The sequence below is a fragment of the Phoca vitulina genome, unplaced genomic scaffold (genome assembly GCF_004348235.1).
Source record: "Phoca vitulina isolate PV1807 unplaced genomic scaffold, GSC_HSeal_1.0 scaffold63, whole genome shotgun sequence".
In the NCBI taxonomy this organism is placed as follows: domain Eukaryota; kingdom Metazoa; phylum Chordata; class Mammalia; order Carnivora; family Phocidae; genus Phoca; species Phoca vitulina.
Genome location: NW_022589766.1, coordinates 7,114,098 through 7,133,336, shown reverse-complemented (window position 1 = coordinate 7,133,336; position 19,239 = coordinate 7,114,098). Strand labels below are relative to the sequence as shown.

Here is a 19,239-nt window from a genome sequence, read left to right as displayed (position 1 = left end):
CTGAGTGGTTATTCATCAGAGATCCTGAAAATAGAATTTCTATACTAAGAAGGGAGTAGGGAAAGTTGACCTACAGGTCCATTCAGATTCTAAGAATGTATAATTCTAAGCATATAGGCAATGTTTAATTTCAGTTATACAAAGGGGTCAATGGCCATTATCACCTTACATTCAATGTATTTATTCAACAAACACTGACTGAGCAACTAATCAACAAATCACTAGCCCTACATTAGCCCTGAGAAGATAAACAAAAACAAAGCATGGTTTGTTACTCCATCCCAAAGAGCTATAGCCTAGGAAAGGAAATAAGACAATTATGACTCAGGATAGAATGAAGGAAGTGCCATAAGCAAGGCACAAAGTGCTTTAGTTAAGGTTTTTCCCCCATAATTGATTTTGTTATATCTGAAAATAAACCCAGCCCACGTTTTATAAAAGCTGCAAATAACTCCCAGGCTCCAAGCACAGGTTTTATGGAATATTTCTGATCACTGCAAGGCAAGCTGCTCTAGAATCTGAACTTGGAGCTGAGTAATTATTAGAATGGATATGACTAAAGAGATAAATTCCCCACCTAACAATTTCATATATACTAATATTTAAAAATTGCATTTCTGAAGAAAAAATAACAAATAAAAAATAACAGAAATTGCATGATCTCTGCCTCCGAAGACAATTTGAAATGATGACCCAATACTTTACTTGAAAAATTCTAACTAAACTAGAAATGTAATAAATCTATTAAATTTATCTCCTGGTTTTCTTTTATTCCTTTAGCAATGATCTGATAAAATATAGTTCTGGAGAAATAAGCCTAAATAGGTAAAAACTAGAATATATATAAATTTACATTTTACAAAGGAGATTTAAGTGAACCGATTTAAATATGAACCAATCCCACTTCACATTCCAGGGAAAGGTCTCACACTCTCTACCTAAGTACATGGCTTTTTTTTTTTTTTTAAGTTTTACTATATTTGTGTATACCTTATAATTACAATGGAAGACAACTGAGAGAGGATCCAAATTAGGCTTGCTTACGTACTGAAACACATAACTTGTTACATTGTCCCCCAAATTTGGATCATTTCAGTAGTGATTATTTGGTGAATTAGATCCTAGCACTTCAGAGACAGCAGGGCCCTTAGAGATGGCTAGCTCATAATATTTTGTTTTGTCTTAATACATGGCTTTTTAAGCAAGTCAGTATATTTAACCAAAATAAATACATCAATAGCAAGAGAATGCTAGATGTCTAAGCACCACTGCATTCTAAAAATAAGATCCTCTAAATCCATCATGGTGCTTAAAATGAACATTTTTACATAATAAAAATGCTGACAGCAAAATAAAGCATTTAGCTTAAGAGGCAGGAAAAAAGCAACAAGCAATTGTATTTTTGAAAAAGGAAAACTAGCAATTTTATGAAAATCATGCCAAAGGGTTTTAGGAAAAATTATGAATGCAAAAAGGGCATAAGACAGAAGTCAAGTCTCCAGGCCTTTATCAGCTACTCGACGTACCGCAGTCCGAAGGCATTGGTGCCGCAGAAATGGAAAAAACAACTGGTGTCTCAGAACCTGGAAATAAAAACGGGTATCTTCCAATCAAACAATTTCCTTCTACTGGAAAATCTGGAAGGTCCTCTATGGTCATCTTCTAGAAAGCCACCTTTAATGAGAGGGAGAAAAAAGCATACCTATTATATTTGTATGCAGCTTAGAATGATTGCCTTCAATCACAATAAAAAAGCCTATTTTCTTTTAATATATAACCTACTGACATTTTTTTTAAGATTTTATGTTTTAAAGTAATTTCTACACCCAACATGGGACTCAAACTTACAACCCCGAGATCAACTGTTTCATGTTCCTCCGACTGAGCCAGCCAGGCACCCCAACCCACTGACATTGTAAACTTCAACCTTCAAGAATCTCTTTTAGAGAGGAAGAGGAAAATAAAACTTCCTTTTAGCAAACTGTTGTTGAAGAATATATGTTGCTTCATAAGTCTCTTACAGACATGTAATCTTTTTAGACAAAGCCCGGGAGTAATAAAAAGCTATGTATTTCCCAATAGGTGAAAATTTTTTAAAATGCTGAGTTAATCTAAATGGGAGATCTTCTCTTTACTCACAGTAACAAAGGGACATAATATCCCTTATGGATATATCTCTATCTATCATAGGATCTGACACAGGTTATATTATCTATCATCCAGTAATAGCTCATGTCATATGCTCATCACATGAAAATCATATACTTTAGAATGTTCTTATTATTTTCTGAAATCCCAGAACACTTTACTGAAAATCAATCACAACATTTATACAAATATGGATCTAAGAGCTTATTGGCGTTGTTCACTTCTTATCAACGTACAAGACCTATTCAGTCTATCCTAGCAGAAGTTGGAAGGCCATGCCTTGTAAACCACGTCACTTATATTACCTCTTTTTCCCAGAAAACATGAGAGCTTAGAATAAATGTGCTATAAACTGGACTGCTGCTGCAGCCTAGCTCGTTTGGAAATGGCATAGAAGGCAGAGAAAATGTTAGTAAAACTGAACTATAAAGGTAAAAAAGCATCCAGTTTCTTTTGTATCAAATCTTTAAAGTCTGAAATATTATGAATCTCTATATCTGTTTTAAATATAAGCAAAAAACTGGGGCGCCTGGGTGGCTCAGTCGTTAAGCGTGTGCCTTCGGCTCAGGTCATGATCCCAGGGTCCTGGGATCGAGTCCCACATCGGGCTCCCTGCTCAGCGGGAGGCCTGCTTCTCCCTCTCCCACTCCTCCTGCTTGTGTTCCCTCTCTCGCTGTGTCTCTCTCTGTCAAATAAATGAATAAAATCTTTAAAAATAAATAAATAAATAAATATAAGCAAAAAACTATATTAAAAAACTAAATAAAAATGATTTTTGACCATTTTAATAGAAAGAATAAATCAAGATAGTTAACTGATAGTTTACTCTACCAGGTCATGGTAGAGTAAGGATATTACTCAATGTGTGTTCTATTATACTTCGTTAACCAGTCCTATATCTAACTTACCCATCTTTACTCCACCATCACCATCCTGCTCCAAAGAAACAGTCACCCCTCTGAGCTAACTGGTTCCTTTCCAACTTGATTCATATGTTTTCTGAAGACTAGCAGGAACTGGTAAAGAGTAAGGTGATTTCTTTTTTTTTTTCATAAAGTGCATGCTTATATGGATGTGTGGATATTCTATATTAAAGAACCTAATCCAGTGTTAACTATGTTAAAGGTATTCAAGTTCTCTTGGATGCTCAAGTTACTTGCCACCCAATACTTTGAATCATTTTGACAGTAACTCTGCCACATAAACAGGAAAATAACAAGGAACTGGTATCACACAGCAAGGTGATCTTCCTCAAATACTTCAATTCCAAAAAGTAACACACACCCTAGAGTTTCTCATCCAAAAATGTTTTTTGAAAGTGATCCTGAGACCACCTGTCATTTCCTTGCAGGCTGTGGAGATCCTTAAAGAACTGTACCTTATACAACTATCACTTACCACAGGAGCTAGATTAGCATCTTACACATATTTTTTATTCAAATCCTAGATTCAGGGTGGAAAGATGATTCACTTAACAAGATGTAATAAACGTTGTCATTTCACATGCTAGATACTTCAAGCCCAGAGAAGCTACAATATTACTTGATCAATGTACTGAACATTCTTTGTATTTTGTGTCTTCATTGCATTGTTCCCTAGTCCCATTTCCTTTCTTTTATGAAAAACTCAACATTCTACCTTTTGCCCCATTTAAGAAAACTGCACACCTCTAAAAACTGGTCAAGTTTTAGAATCCTTCCTGAAAGCAATCTCTGGATCTGAAGATCTATGACACCTGGGATCTTGATCAAACTTGGTCAAAGTAGAATCAAATTCTCCAAATTTTGATTTATGCAGGAATCCCATCCTACACCATTACCCCAAATCAGCTCTGAGAAAATGCAACTTGTTTTTAAAAGTAGTTGGTTTTTTAAGATTTTATTTATTTATTTGACAGAGAGAAACACAGCAAGAGAAGGAACACAAGCAGGGGGAGTGGGAGAGGGAGAAGCAGGCTTCCTGCGGAGCAGGGAGCCCAATGCGTGGCTCGATCCCAGGACCCTGGGATCATGACCCGAGCTGAAGGCAGACGCTTAACGACTGAGCCACCCAGGCACCCCAGAAAATGCAACTTGTAACATGGCTCTAGTATCTAATGATTTTTCAAGGATTCCTGGCCATGCCCTAACACAGAATGGTGGTGAGTGGAGATGCCCACTAACTTCTTCAAAGTGGTTCAGGGCTGGTAGGCCTCACTAAGGAACCTCACTGAGGTCAAGAGACTCTCTTGGTTTTATTTGGAATATGGTTCAAGGGCAGCATCTTTGAGCTACTCAACTAACAGGACATCTAAGCTGTACCCACACAAGTTGGAATCATGAGGCCCTTCCATTCAATTTCATACTGTATCATGCCATGAGTCTTTATATTCATTAGACTCCCAGGAAAGTATTATAACCAAAATAAGCATTTAAACCATATCTCTAAGTATCCTTTAAAAATTAAAAATAGGGGCGCCTGGGTGGCTCAGTCGGTTAAGGGTCTGCCTTCGGCTCAGGTCATGATCCCAGGGTCCTGGGATCAAGCCCCACATCTAGCTCGCTGCTCGGCGGGAAGCCTGCTTCTCCCACTCCCACTCCCCTTGCTTGTGTTCCTGCTCCCACTATCTCTCTCTCTGTCAAATAAATAAAATCTTTAAAAAAAATTAAAAATAGAATTACTATATGATCTGGTGATTCCACTACTAGGTATTTAATCAAAGAAAATGAAAACACTAAACCAAAAAATATATGCACCCTATGTTTATTGCAGCATTATGTACAATAGCCAAGATATGGAAACAACCCAAGGGTCCATCCATAGATGAACGGATGAAGACAATGTGGGGTGTGGGGTGTGTGTGAGTGTGTGTGTGTGTGTGTGTGTGTGTGTGTGTGTGTGTGGACTATTACTCAGTCATAAAAAAGACTATCTTGCCATTTGCAACAATATGGATGCACCTAGAGGGTATAATGCTAAGTGAAATAAGTCAGACAGAGAAAGACAAATACCATATGATTTCAATCATATGTGGAATTTAAGAAACAAAACAAAGGAACAAAAAAGGAAGGAAGGAAGGAAAGCAGGGAGGGAGGGAGGGCAGACTCTTAAATACAGGGAACAAACCAGTGGTTGCTAGAGGGGAGGTAGGTGGGGGGTGAGTGAAAAGGATAAAGAATATTAAGAATACACTTATCATGATGAGCACTGAGTAATATAGCAATTGTTGAGTCATTTTACTGTATACCTAAAACTAATATAACACTATGTGTTAATTATACTTTCATAAAAGATGGTAACAAAAAATTTCCTAATGTAACATCTCCAGTTACCCACTTATTTGTTACATACATGCATCTGTTCAATCACTAAACAAGTATTTACAGTATTTAATACTTAGTAGGCTCTGGGCCCTACAGAGATTATAAAAGACACCTGCCCTCAAGAATTTCACTTAGTCACTCAACAAACATTTGCTGAGTGTTTCTAAGTCCTAGGCTAGGTAGCAAAGGGAAAGAAAATAGGCATGCCCTTGTCCTCACATAGATGAGAGTCTCGTACAGGATTCCTATAAGAAAGCTGTAGGTACTATATAGTTGTAACAAGTGCTGGATTCAAGAGAGCCAGCGGAAGCTTCCTGAAGGACTAAATTTATAGCTGCAGTGTCCAAACAGGTGGCTACTAGCCACATGTGGCTATTTACATTAAATTAAAAAATCCGTTCCTCCACTGCTCTAGCCCCAGACAAGTACTCAAAAGCCACACGTGGCCAGTGGCGAACCTGTTGAAACAGTGCAGAAACACTTCCCGCCTTGCAGAAAGTTCTACTGAATATCACTGAAGCAAAACAGTGCTGCTCAAACTCCAGATGAGAAAATAATAAACAGCAAGAAACAAATTAAAGGTTAACAAACAAAGCAAGCCAACAGCATCACAGTTAATTATACATAATTAACAAGGGAACGTAAGCCTAAAAGTAACCAGATATTTGTAGGGTTTTTTTTAAGATTTTATTTATTCATTTGAGACACAGATATATATATATATATATATAGAGAGAGAGAGAGAGAAAGCATGAGCAGGGGGAGAGGTAGAGGGAGAGGGAGAAGCAAACTCCCCGCTGAGCCAGGAGACCCATGCAGGGCTTGATCCCAGGACCCCGGGACCATGACCTGAGCCGAAGGCAAACACTCAACCATCTGAGCCACCCAGGCGCCCCTATTTGTAGGTTTAAACAGAGAGAGTTGAGGGGCATCTGGGTGGCTCAGTCATTGAGCATCTGCCTTCAGCTCAGGTCATGATCTCAGGGTCCTGGAATCAAACCCCGCATCAGGCTCCCTGCTCCACAGGAAGCCTGCTTCTCCCTCTCCCACTCCCCCTGCTTGTGTTCCCTCTCTCACTGTGTCTGTCTCTGTCAAATAAATAAATAAAATCTTTAAAAAAAAAATTAAAAAATAAACAGAGTTGATTCTATAACATAAAAATCACTAATACATGTTTCAAAATTAGGGGCGTTATAAACAATAAAAGACACCATATAAATATCACTTTTTTAAAAGGCCCTGCTGGTGGAAACTGTATCTGGTAAATCTGAAATATCTGTAAGAAATACTACAAATAATATACCACTTGCTAAATCGTCTATAAAATCGAAATAAAAATATTCATTCCATTTCGAGATCTAATCTTACAGCCCTGGTAGTCCATTATCAAACGAAAGCATTAAAAAGGCATATTAATGTTAGCAAAATAAGATAGAACCGGGATGGTTCTGCATAATAAAAACAGAGAAAGCTAGACTTCTGCCATTTTCAATTCCCTGCTTTTCGTCCATCGTTGCTACATGTCCCGCACCGCCTGATCTTCTGCCATTTAGACGACTTACTTTAAATTTTGCAGAAGATTCATAAATGTCAATGTGAAAATGAAGTACAAGTATTTGGGGGATGTTTCCGAAGAGGGCGTTTCCTGGTTGAAATATTTCAAAGGCGCCGATTTTTACTATGATATTGCTACAATATGAACCACAGTCTAGCTGGGAGCATAGAGTAAGTTACTATCCCAGGAGAACATCATCCTCTGATACGTATCAAAACATTGTCTCAGAGTTTAAATCCAAACTGCCTCTTTAGTCTCTGGGTGAATGAACAACCTGACATCTAAAAGAAAGCTGACATTACAAGCCCATCAATCTAATCTACAAGGATGAGGTCTACACCACGTCTCTGTTTAGGGCAGGTCTCGATGCAAGTGCTCCCCCCAACTTCCCTTCCCAATTCCCACGATTTAGAATTAAGGGATCCAGGACAGCCAAAGACCGGAAGCAAAGTCATTTGGTTTCGCATCGCATTCCCACTGGCAAAAGGTTTCTTAAACAATTTAAGAAGCCAAGGGAGGCACGAGAGATGTGAGGAGGCCCGCCGCAGGAAAAAGACGGACGGCGGCGCAGCGCACGCAGCACCTCGGCGCGCGGGTGGCACTCCCAGGGCGCCCGGGCGGCCGCGCTGGCAGAGCGGGGGGGCCGCAACCAGACACCGCGCCGCACCTCCTCCGAAAGTTAAAGCGCCCGTCAGGAGCGGAGAGGAGAAACCCACCTCCCCGAAGGTGGGCCGCGCCGCCCCCGCCCCCGGCGCCGCCCCAGGGAGGCCTGCGGGAGCCCGCGACACCAGCGCCACTGGACGCGGCCGCAAGTCTCCCAGCGCCTCCGCGCCGCCCTCTCCGAGCCGCCAACCGCCCCTCGGGCCCCGGCGCCCCCGCCCTGCCGGCCCGGAGCCCCCCACCCCGCCGCGCGCTCCCGCCCCACCTGCTCCTCGGGTCCTGTCGGGGCGGCCGGCTGCGAACGCGGAGGCGCGGAGGCAAGGCCGAGAGGCGCGCTCCTCCGTCCGGCGCCCGTCTCCAGTGGCCCGCCGCGCAGCCTCCCGCCGCGCCGCTGCCCGACCTCGGCCGGCCCCTCCCGCCTGCCGCCTCCGCGCGCGCCGAGCCGGGCCCCACGCGGGGTCGGCGCGCGCGCAGTGCAGGCGTCCGGGCCGCGCGCAGGCCTCGGCCCCAGCCCCGCGCACGCGCCGGGACCCGGGGGAGGGGGCGGGGAGCGCGCCCCTGTGCTCGCGCGCCTCCTGCCTGCGCCCCGGCGGCCCCCCAGCCGATGCAAGGTTGGGCCTCCAGGTTAGCACTGTCTGGGGTTAAGCTTGCGTGGAGGTGGTGCTGCTGTGACATTTCCACCGCAGCCCGAGGGCGGCTCTCGGAGGAACCCCGCGGGTCCCAGGGCAGTGAGCGGGGGAGGCAGCGCTGCGCGCGCTGTATTCCTCCATTAAAGCCTTTAGCTAGCCCCTGGGGCTAGGAGCGCCCCCACTGACTTCACAAGGGCAGCGAGGGCATCTTACCTGTTTGGGGGCTCCCCTGTGTCTAACCCTGTGCATGGTCAGAGTAGGTCCATCAGCCGATTACCTGTTTGCAGGTCTTTCCGTAAAAAGCCTAGTCAATAGTATGCCCAGGTTGAATAATTACACGCAAAGGTGTCCGTGTAGACAGTGTAAACAGTAGTCATCCCACAACTTTATTTCCCCTACTGCTTTGCTCATGTCTTACCTTCTTCTCTCTTGGTCCCAGTCCCCATCCCCCAAGAGCCAGAAGGTGGTGAAACTGTGACAACTAACAGACAGAAATACTGACATCCTGGTTCTCCATCATCCAGTGAAGGAAGGGTGTTACTTGACACTTAATGAGTCCCCTTAATGAAGGCACTTAATGAGTCCATTGTTTGCCCATGACTGAGGTTTATAACACTGAATCACTAGTGTTACACCATAACAACTCTCTCTGAGGCCTTTTTGTTCTGGTTTTGCTGTACAGATTACTGCAATGTGCTTCTGTGTTCACCACGCGTAGTGCCCAGGAATAGCAGATGGTGAAGGAACGAGTGTCTGTGTCTCTGCACGAGCAGAGGTAAGTGCTGGGGCATACCAGAGCACCTTTTCCTGTTAGAATCATCCATTCCAGGGATTAGAAAAGGCCCCCTTCCAGTTGCTCGAGTCTCCCTTATGACATCCTTTCACCAAATGGCCATAGTTGAATGCCTTCAGTAACCAGGAACTCGTGGAACACTACATCAAAAACTAATGATGTAATGTACGGTGATTAACATAACATAATAAAAAAAATGTAAAAAAAAAAAAAAAAAAAGTAACCAGGAACTCACTTCTTTTGAAAACAGCCATTTTATCATAGGTCAACCTTGTTGACAAGGCCTTCCTACCTTGAGCCAAATCCAGCTCCCTGCATCTCCTCCTTACTGGGTTTCTACCCTGGGGATTTCCAGATCATGTCTCACTCCAATTCAAGGTATCCAGGACAAGCATTCCCTATCCCTTAGGCTGCTCCTTATAAGACATGGTCAAGATCCCACTCACCAGCATGTTAAAGGACTCTTTACGATGCACCCCAGCTTGTCTAGAGCTCATGAACGAACGGTAGTGTCCTGTTGCATGCAGAGAGGATAGAAACTCTCACCTGTTTCTAGGTCCTCTGCTTCTATTAGCATAGCTCAAGATATCAAAAGAGTTGTTTGCAGCAGTCACATTACATTGTTAAATCGGGTGGAACATACTGTCAACTGGAATCCGTAGAACTTATGTAATATTTAAACACCATGACCATCCCGAAGTCCCTGGTCAGCTGCCAGTTTCTTTGTCCCTGCAAGTTCAGCATCTTCATGCACTTTTAGGGATGATAATGTGACACAGAGGCTTCCTCCCTTTGGCGCTTCCACCTCCCTCGCCCTGATCTCATCTTACCCTGTTTTTGTCTGACCCCGCCCACCTCTTTAACTGGTTAAAAGAAGAAAGGCAATCTGCCTTCGGTTGGCTTTCAGCAACTGTAAATGAGTCCTATGGTCAGTAAGCCACAAAAACTCAGAAAGATTTGTGTGTAACAGAAGTTCCCAGAGGTATACAATTCACTTTTATTGCTGATTTAAATTATCCCTCTGAGATACCACTATTAGTAGGTGACAGGGTGTGGCTAGCTGAGTGTTTTTAACTGTAATGAAACTTTCTGTTCAAACCAGCCAGGTTACTGACTTTTTCTGCTACACCCAAATACAAAACGGTTAAGAGGCAATTTCCCAGGATACCAAGCCATTAGGGAGAGACTCTCCTACTCACTTGGTTGCCTTTGTCCAAAAAATTGAGTTTACACCATAAACCATCATCAAGGTAGTTTATGGGGTAATACTTCCTAGAACACCCCATGGGTCATAGAAGTATGACCAGGTATTGCCTGTTTAACAAGAGTTGGACTGGGCAGTGATATGGGACCAGAACTTGGAACTTGAACCATCTACTGGGATGAGAAGGTACATGGGGATATGGTCCACCTGGACCTGCTAAGATGCAATTATGTCTAAGGCACAGCAAGGTTCCTGGACAACGAAGCATAAACCACAGTCCCAGGAGGTGATCAGCACCAGGGTGGAGAAGGGGCATTACTGACTGACTACTATATGGCCCTTACCAATGGGATTTCACTTGCCTTCACTTTACAAATGAAGAAACAGACTCCAGGAGGTTGTGGGAATTGCTCAGTATACCTTGGGGCAGAAAAAGATTCAAACCTAAGTCTATCTGATATAAAGTCCTGTGTTGATCCACTATTTTGTATTACCTACACAGGGTGTCCTTTTGTGCATTCAGGACTCAGAAATGCTGTGTCAAACAGCATGGGTCATTCAGAAATTCAGGCAGACAGTCAGAAAATCAGCATCAACTACTAGAGATTTACCCCAAAGATACAAATGTAGTGATCTGAAGGGGCACCTGCACCCCAATGTTTATAGCAGGAATGTCCATAATAGCCAAACTATGGAAAGAGCCCAGACGTCCATCAGCAGATGAATGGATAAAGACGTGGTATATGTATATATACCATTGTGTGTGTGTGTGTGTGTGTGTGTATATATATATGTATATATATATATATATACATACATATATATATATACATAATTGCATCTTAGCAGGTGCACACAATGGAATATTAGCCATCAAAAAAATGAAATCTTGGGCGCCTGGGTGGCTCAGTTGGTTGGGCGACTGCCTTCAGCTCAGGTCATGATCCTGGAGTCCCAGGATCGAGTCCCGCATCAGGCTCCCTGCTCAGCAGGGAGTCTGCTTCTCCCTCTGACTCTCCCCCCTCTCATGTGCTCTCTCTCTCTCATTCTCTCTCTCAAATAAATAAATAAAATCTTTAAAAAAAATGAAATCTTGCCATTTGCAACGACATGGATGAAACTAGAGGATATTATGCTAAGTGAAATAAGTCAGTCAGACAAAGAATTATATGATATCACTCATATGTGGAATTTAAGAAACAAAACAGAGGAGCATAGAGGAAGGGAGGGAAAAATAAAAGAAGACGAAATCCGAGAGGGAGACAAACCAAAAGAGACTCTATTTTTTTAAATTTTTATTTATTTGAGAGAGAGAGAGAGCATGAGCAGGGAGAGGGGCAGAGGGAGAGGGAGGAAGAGAAGCAGACTCCCTGCTGAGCAGGGAGCCCCACGCGGAGCTCAATCCCAGAACCCTGGGATCATGATCTGAGCCGAAGGCAGACGCTTAACTGACTGAGCCTCCCAGGTCCCCCCCCAAAAGAGACTCTTAACCATAGGAAACAAACTGAGGGTTGCTGGAGGGGAGCGGGGTAGGGGGATGGGCATTAAGGAGGGCACATGATGTAATGAACACTGGGTGTTATATACAACTGATCAATCACTGAACTCTACCTCTGAAAGTAATAGTACACTATATGTTAATTAACTGAATGTAAATTAAGTTTCATTTAACTTAAAAAAATAAAATAAAGTCAGCATGAAAAAGGTCTCTCAGCAGCTAACAGGACCCAAACCATGAGAAAAGGATTAAAGACATAGGCAGAAGAAGACCAAGTCACTGCTCTTATGGGGACTGAGATATTGGGCAGGATATCATATCATTCACAGGGGAAGAACACAAGGACTCAGTTTCCAGAATCTGGTTGTACAGAGCATTAGGACCACAAGAGACATTCAGCTCTCAGAACTGGGATGTCAGATTGGCACTAGCACCAACTATGAGAAGTAGTTAAATGCAAAATATCAGAACACTGGATAGAGCCCCTAAAATCTTTATATTTGCAGATGATATGATCATAAGCGTAGAAAAGCTAACAAAATCAACAATTAGAAGTAATAAGTAAGTCCAATAAGTTTGCCAAGTACAAGATCAAATGCTAAAAGTAGTTTCTTCTACATCGGCAGTAAGCAACCAGGAAATATAATAGACAATAAGATTCACAATAGCAATAAAACTCTAAAGCATAATATCCAGGAATTAACCTAACAACTTGCAAGAGCTTTATGGAGAAAATGTTAAAATTCTATTTAAGGACATAAAGGAAGATTGAATAAGTGAAGATATGCCACGGATAGGATGTCTGGACATTGTAAAAATCCATTTAATTTCTAAATTCAATGTCATACCAACCAAAATTCCAGCAGGAACTCAAATTTTAAGAAACTTCAATGTTTAATGGTTAAGTCAGTTTTGAAAAGCAAGAACAAAGAGATGAAAACTGCCTTGCCAAATATTGTTATTACCACAGTGATAAAAAATAGTGTGGTCCTAGTATGGGAACAGATAGAACAGTAAAACAGAATAGAAGACTCAGAAGCAGACTGATGAGGCCTCAATATATATAAAGGTGATACCACAAATCAATGAGAAAAATATACATTATTTAGAAGATATTGTTGGGGAAACTGGCTTAGTTATATGTCTACCATATATACAAAGGTGAACTCCAGGTGAATTAAGGACCTACAATTTGAAAGGTAGAAAAGAAAATGTAGGAGAATATCTTTATGAATGTGGGGTAGGGATTTACTTCAAAAAACAAGACTGCAAAAACACAAACCTTAAAACAAAAGGCTGGGAGATTTGACTACATCACAATTAAGGCTTTTCTCCAATGGAGAATACCATAGAAAAAGTTGACAGCAGGACGCCTGGCTGGCTCAGTTGGTTAAGTGTCTGCCTTCGGCTTGGGTCATGAACCAAGGGTCCTGGGATCAAGTCCCGCGTTGGGCTCCCTGGTCCTCCTCTACCTGCCGCTCCCCCTGCTTCTACTCTCTCCCTCTCTCTCTCTCTGACAAATAAATAAATAAAATCTTTTTTAAAAAAAGAAAGAAAGAAAAAGTTAACAGCAGCTGACAAATTGGGAGAAGATATATGATATGTTCAAAAGCAGCTAGGGATTAATATCTAAAATATGTAAGGAACTTCTGCAAGTCAACAAAAAGAAGTTAGGAAATCCAATATAAAAATGAGAAAAGGATAGAAATAGGCAGTTCACTGAAGGAAGAGCCAGAATGGCAAGCATAGGAGAGATGCTCAAACCCATTAGTGAAAGAATAGAAATGCAAACAGTAAGGTACTACATACGTATAGTCACCGGTATGCTGGCGTATTGAAAAAACAGCTCTCAGGACTGGGGGGGGGGGCGGTCCTACTTTTTCAGGTTTGCCAACTTCCATGGTGCAAATACTCTCACCCCTGCTGATTTCATGCTACCAGCATGAGATCACTGAACAAGGAGTTCAGAAGAAATGTGTTCAATCTGCTCTCATGAGCCAGTTCCAACACACCATTGCTTCATCCATCCGCTTGGCAAAAATTAGTCAAATGGTCCGAAATATTGGCAAAGATATGGGGAACTGGAATCCTCATGCACTGTTGATGGCAATTTAAACTGGTAAATACATTCCATAGAGCAATCTGGTGGTATTTAGTGAAAAAAGAATCAGCATGCTTTATGACTCAGCAGTCACCCTCCTAGACATGCCTCTTAGAAACTGTAACCCTTTTTTTTTCCCCCAAGATTCATTTATTTATTTTAGAGAGAGAGAGAAAGCTCAAGCAGGGGGAGGGGCAGAGGGAGAGGGAGAAGCAGACTTTCCACTGAGCAATGAGCCCGACACAATGCAGGGCTCAGTCTCAGAACCCTGAGATCATGACCTGAGCTGAAACCAAGAGTGAGACACTTAACCAGCTGAGCCACCCAAGCTCCCCTGTTTGTAACCTTCTTCATGTGACTTCCAGGAAGCCATTCTCTCATTTACTAGATGATCTCATCCAATCTGTGGCTTTAAATGCCATCTCTATTTTCATGATTCTGAAGTTTCTATCTCTAGCCCTGAACTTCAGACATACATCCAACTGCCTACTCCACATCTAATCTGTAGTGTATTGTAAGCATCTCAAATATAGCATGTTCAGAATAGAACCCTTCTCCGCGACCTTCCCATGTTGGTAAATGACAGCTGGATTCTTCTGTTTGCTAACTGGAATCATCCTTCCTTTCCTTCATAGTTCTAGATTTCCCAAACCAAAGTCCCATTCCCCATTTTTTAAAAAAGCTCATGACATCAATTTTTAAAGATATTTGTTTATTACTTATTTGAGAGAGCATGAGAGAGCACAAGCAGGGGGAGCTGCAGAGGGAGAGGGAGAGGCAGGCTCCCCACAGGACCCCGGGATCATGACCTGAGCTGAAGGCAGACGCTTAACTGACTGAGCCACCCAGACGCCCCTACCCATGACATCATTTTTTGATGAAGAAATTTATCAATACCACTGAAGTCCTTACAAATCAATAGTCACCAGAGACCCAGGAACTTCCTAGTGCTGTCACCCCAGGTTGCTTTCCTCTAACCCATCTCCTTTTCTTTCTCAAGGCTTCAGGTGGGGACCTGTCGACTGAAGTGGACCACAAACTGAAGACCCCTACAAGCCTCATTATCTGAATCCATGATTCTCATTCCTGGTTGCCTGCTGGAATCTCCTAAATATCATTCACAAAATATATGCTAGAGACTCCCTCAAATATTCTAACTCAACTGGCCTAATTTAAAGTCATGCTATTCTAAAAGTTTATCATCTCTTTTGTTAGTCTAAGTCCCAAAAAGACACTAACAAATGAAGTTTTCAAACCCAACTCGTTCCTGTGTGGGGAGCTGCTTCCCAGGTCCTCCGGTAGGTGCCACTCCCAAACACCATATGACACAACCATTTTTAAAAGTCTTCTTTATGGGCCAACATAAAGGAAGAAGGAATAGAGGGAATGTTTCACAGCATCAGGATTAAAACTGACAGTCCAAGAACTAAATTTTTCACGCTGGCTGCTCAAAGTTTTGGCCACCCAGATACTTCCAGAAACATCTCTGGCACACAGTAATGGCATCAAGACAGTTTCCACTAGGATGTTCGTTCCAATGTCCCCACCCCCCTTTGAAACATACCTTAACCAAGCCTCTAGATATATCATTTATAGAAAATGTGAAGCATAAAGGAATACCATAAACACCATCGTGAGGATGCAATAAGCCAAATCCAAAATGTGGGAACTTCTAGAGGGCAGATAACCTAATTCCTACAATCAGAAAGTAACTAAAGGAAACTGGTATAGATCAAAAGAGACGTAAGAGCTCTATCCACAACCTATAATTGGCAGAGCATTTGAATCTGGATGCAAAGAAATGTAAAAAAATTATTGAGAGTTGAGGGAAATTTAACCTGAATTGGACATTAAATTACACCAAGAAATTTTTGTTGAGATGCCTGGGTGGCTCAGTCGTTGAGTGTCTGCCTTCAGCGCAGGTCATGATCCCAGGGTTCTGGGATCAACCCCCGCATCAGGCTCCCTGCTCGGCAGGAAGCCTGCTTCTCCCTCTCCCACCCCCCCCCCCGCTTGTGTTCCCTCTCTCACTGTATCTCTCTCTGTCAAATAAATAAGTAAATACCCTTTTTAAAAAAGGAATTTTTGTTAATTTCTTTTTTTAATTTTTTAAGACTTTATTTATTTATTTATTTATTTATTTATTTGACAGAGAGAGACAGACAGACAGACAGAGAGCACAAGCCTGGGGAGCAACAGAGGGAGAAGGAGAAGCTGGCTCTCTGGTGGGCAGGGAGCCTGACGCGGGGCTCAGTCCCAGGACCCTGGGATCATGACCTGAGCTGAAGGCAGATGTTTAACCGACTGAGTCACCCAGGTGTCCCTTTTTGTTAATTTCTTTAGGTATGAGAATAACATTGTGATTATGTTTTTATTAAAAAGTCCTTATCTGTTAGAGATTCATTCTGAAGTATTTATAATAAAATGTTTAATGTCCAGGATTTGCTTTAAAGTGGTCCATTAAAAATAAGTGTGTGATGGGAATGTAAATTAGTCCAACCACTATGGAAAACAATATGGAGTTTCCTCAAAAAATTTAAAATAGGTTTACTATACAATCCAGCAATTCCACTTCTGGGTTTATACCCAAACATAATGAAAACAGGAGTTCATCAAGATATCTGCACTTCCATGTTTATTGTAGCATTATTCACAATAGCCATGATATGGAGACAACCCAAATGCCCATCAATGGATGAATGGATAAAAAAGATGTGATACATATATACAATGGAATATTATACAGCCATGAGGAAGGATATCCTCCCATTTACAACAACATGGATGGACTTTGAGCAATCACACAAAGTCAGTCAAGCAGAGAAAGAGAAGTACTGTATGATATCACTTTTATGTAGAAGCTAAAAAAATTAAAACTGTAAAAATTAGAGATTACCAGGGGATGGAGTTGGGGGGGTGTTAAGAGTGATGGTGTTTAAAGACACAAACTTATAATGAATAATAAATAAGTCTTAGAGATGTAATGAATCTAGACAATAATGTACTGTAATTAGGCAATGTAATAAATATCACTACATTGGTAATCATATTACAACATATAAATGTATCAAAATAACACACTATACACCTTAAACCAATACAATGTTACATGTCAAATTTATTCAATTAAAAAAATGTGTATATGATGGGAGGGATAGATGAAACAAGAATGACAAAATATGGATCATTATTAAAACTGAATGATGGGCATATTATTCTTTCTTTTTTGCATAAATTTGAAATTTTTTCCATAATAAAATCTTCAAAGAGAAAGCTCCAGAGGTCAGGGATTTTAGTCTATTTCTGTCAGTGCTGTATCCTCTGGACCTAGGACAGTACTTGGCACATAATACGAATTCAATAAATAGTTGTTGATAGAAGGGCCCAGTTCTTTAAGATTTCAGTCTCAGTAAAGATATAACTATTATGTCCAAGGAGTTTAGAAATCACAGAAGTTGCCTTGTATCACATGCATGCACACACTCTAAAATGGGAAGCATTCATACCTCACTAAAGCTCTATCAAGTTGTCTTTCCAGCAGCTGCTTGCAAAACCAATACAGTTTCATCCCTGTTCACTGTAAGCCATCAGCTGCTTAATAGCATCTTGATTAGGGGTTGAAAGAATTCCAGACCCACTGGAGCTTCCCCCGTGGGTAGAGAGCAGTTTGCATCTTGTCAACAATGTATCAAATGACTCACCTAACAAAGAAAGCCATTGACAGACCAATTAGCTGGTACTGAGTCATGAGAAAGTCTCCATTGTGACAAAACCTGCATTGATAATGCGATGGGTTCTGACATTTCTCATCTAACCATATTTGCAACAGCAGGGAATAGTTAAGGCAAAAATAAATGTGAATTGCGTTTTTAGATTCACATGGGGTTCAACCCAAGAAGAATAAGTTACAGGTTATCTTTTTAAGGCCCATCAAAAAATCCCATGCAATCTCTTTATCACCATCAAAATAATCACAAGCATAAGCACTGAATGACACTTAGAAAAGCAACCAAATTGCATACTGGTCCATCAAATCACCAGAAATAAACTGAATGCCTCCCAGCTGAAGGGAAGTATGGACTCTAACGCAGTATAAGATTCACCCCGAGTTTTTTAGGATAAGAGGAAGAGTGTTGGGGCTACAATTATGTGCGACCTGAGCTGGAACCCCAGAACCATCTTTCCCTAGCTCTGTAAACCTAGCAAATCACTTAACTTCACTGAGCTTTAGTTTGCTCTGTTGTAAAATGAGATCCTGAATACCTGACTCGGGCACCTGGGTGGCTCAGTCGGTTAAGCATCCCACTCTTGATTTCAGCTCAGGTCATAGTCTCAGGGTCATCTGCTTGAGATGCTCTCCCCCTCCCTCTCTCTCTGCCCCTCCCCCGACTCACACACACTCTCGCGCACGTGCTCTCTCTCTCTCTAAAATAAATAAGGGGCGCCTGGGTGGCTCAGTCATTAAGCATCTGCCTTCGGCTCAGGTCATGATTTCAGGGTCCTGGGATCGAGCCCTGCATCAGGCTCCCTGCTCCACAGGAGGTCTGCTTCTCCCTATCCCACTCCCCCTGCTTGTGTTCCCTCTCTCACTGTGTGTCTCTCTCTGTCAAATTAAATAAATAAATAAAATAAAATAAAATAAAATCTTTTAAAAAAAATACCTGACTCCAAGTGGGTGCTCAATAAATACCTGGATGACAACTATAGCATGTGGTCATGAAACATGAGCATGAGAAAAGAATACCAACAACCTGCCGAAGAAACAGTGTTAGTCCTAGGGATTTCCCAAGAGGGAGAGCACATTGCAGGATGGGGTGATCAGGAAGGCCTTCAAGGAAGAGATATACTTAGAGTTAAGTGGGGAGGATAATGAGTTACATAAATGAGGAGCTAGCATTTACTGAGGGTTTAGTATGTGCTATGCATTGTTCTAAGCACTTTCATGAACTAGTTTACTCCTGAAGGAGAAATATCATTTAGTTTCATCTTCAGTTGGAGAAATAAAGGCATAGAGTAGTTAGGCAACTTGCTCAAGATCACACAGCGGGGGCACCTGGGTGGCGCAGTGGGTTAAGCATCCTACTCTTGGTTTCCATTCAGGTCATGATCTCAGGGACCTGATCTCAGGGTTTTGAGATTGAGCCCCACATGGGACTCTGCGCTGAGCATGGAGTCTGCTTAAGTTTCTCTCTCCCCCCCCCCTGCCCCCCCCCCCCAAATAAAAAAATGAATCTTAAAAAAAAAAAAATCACACAGTAAATAGCAGAATCAGGATTTGAACCCAGGCAGTCTAGTTCAAGAGATTAAACTCTTAACCACGATGCTTTGCAAGAGAGAGGATTGGAAGCA

General features: G+C 41.9%; 1 protein-coding gene and 1 long non-coding RNA gene across 4 annotated transcripts in view; one reads left to right on the top strand and one right to left on the bottom strand.

Moving 5' to 3' along the window:
* CLIP4 (CAP-Gly domain containing linker protein family member 4) overlaps positions 1-8,072 on the bottom strand; it is a 78,247-nt gene extending 70,175 nt beyond the window's left edge. For both annotated transcript variants that reach the window (XM_032391653.1, XM_032391652.1), the window contains exons 1-2: positions 7,931-8,072; positions 1,527-1,674 (exon numbers count right to left, since the gene is read on the bottom strand). In XM_032391653.1, the coding sequence (XP_032247544.1) occupies positions 1,527-1,659 (133 nt within the window). In that variant the 5' untranslated portion in view covers positions 1,660-1,674; positions 7,931-8,072. The remainder of the gene's footprint in view (positions 1-1,526; positions 1,675-7,930) is intronic.
* A 122-nt stretch (positions 8,073-8,194) lies between these two features.
* LOC116624049 lies at positions 8,195-16,081 on the top strand. 2 transcript variants are annotated; one of them, XR_004297815.1, is made up of 4 exons: positions 8,195-8,289; positions 8,977-9,069; positions 14,891-15,188; positions 16,043-16,081. It is a non-coding gene; the product is annotated as an uncharacterized LOC116624049 (long non-coding RNA). The 2 variants fall into 2 exon arrangements; XR_004297814.1 differs by lacking the exon at positions 16,043-16,081 and having other exon boundaries at positions 14,891-15,770.
* The last annotated feature ends 3,158 nt before the right edge of the window (positions 16,082-19,239 follow it).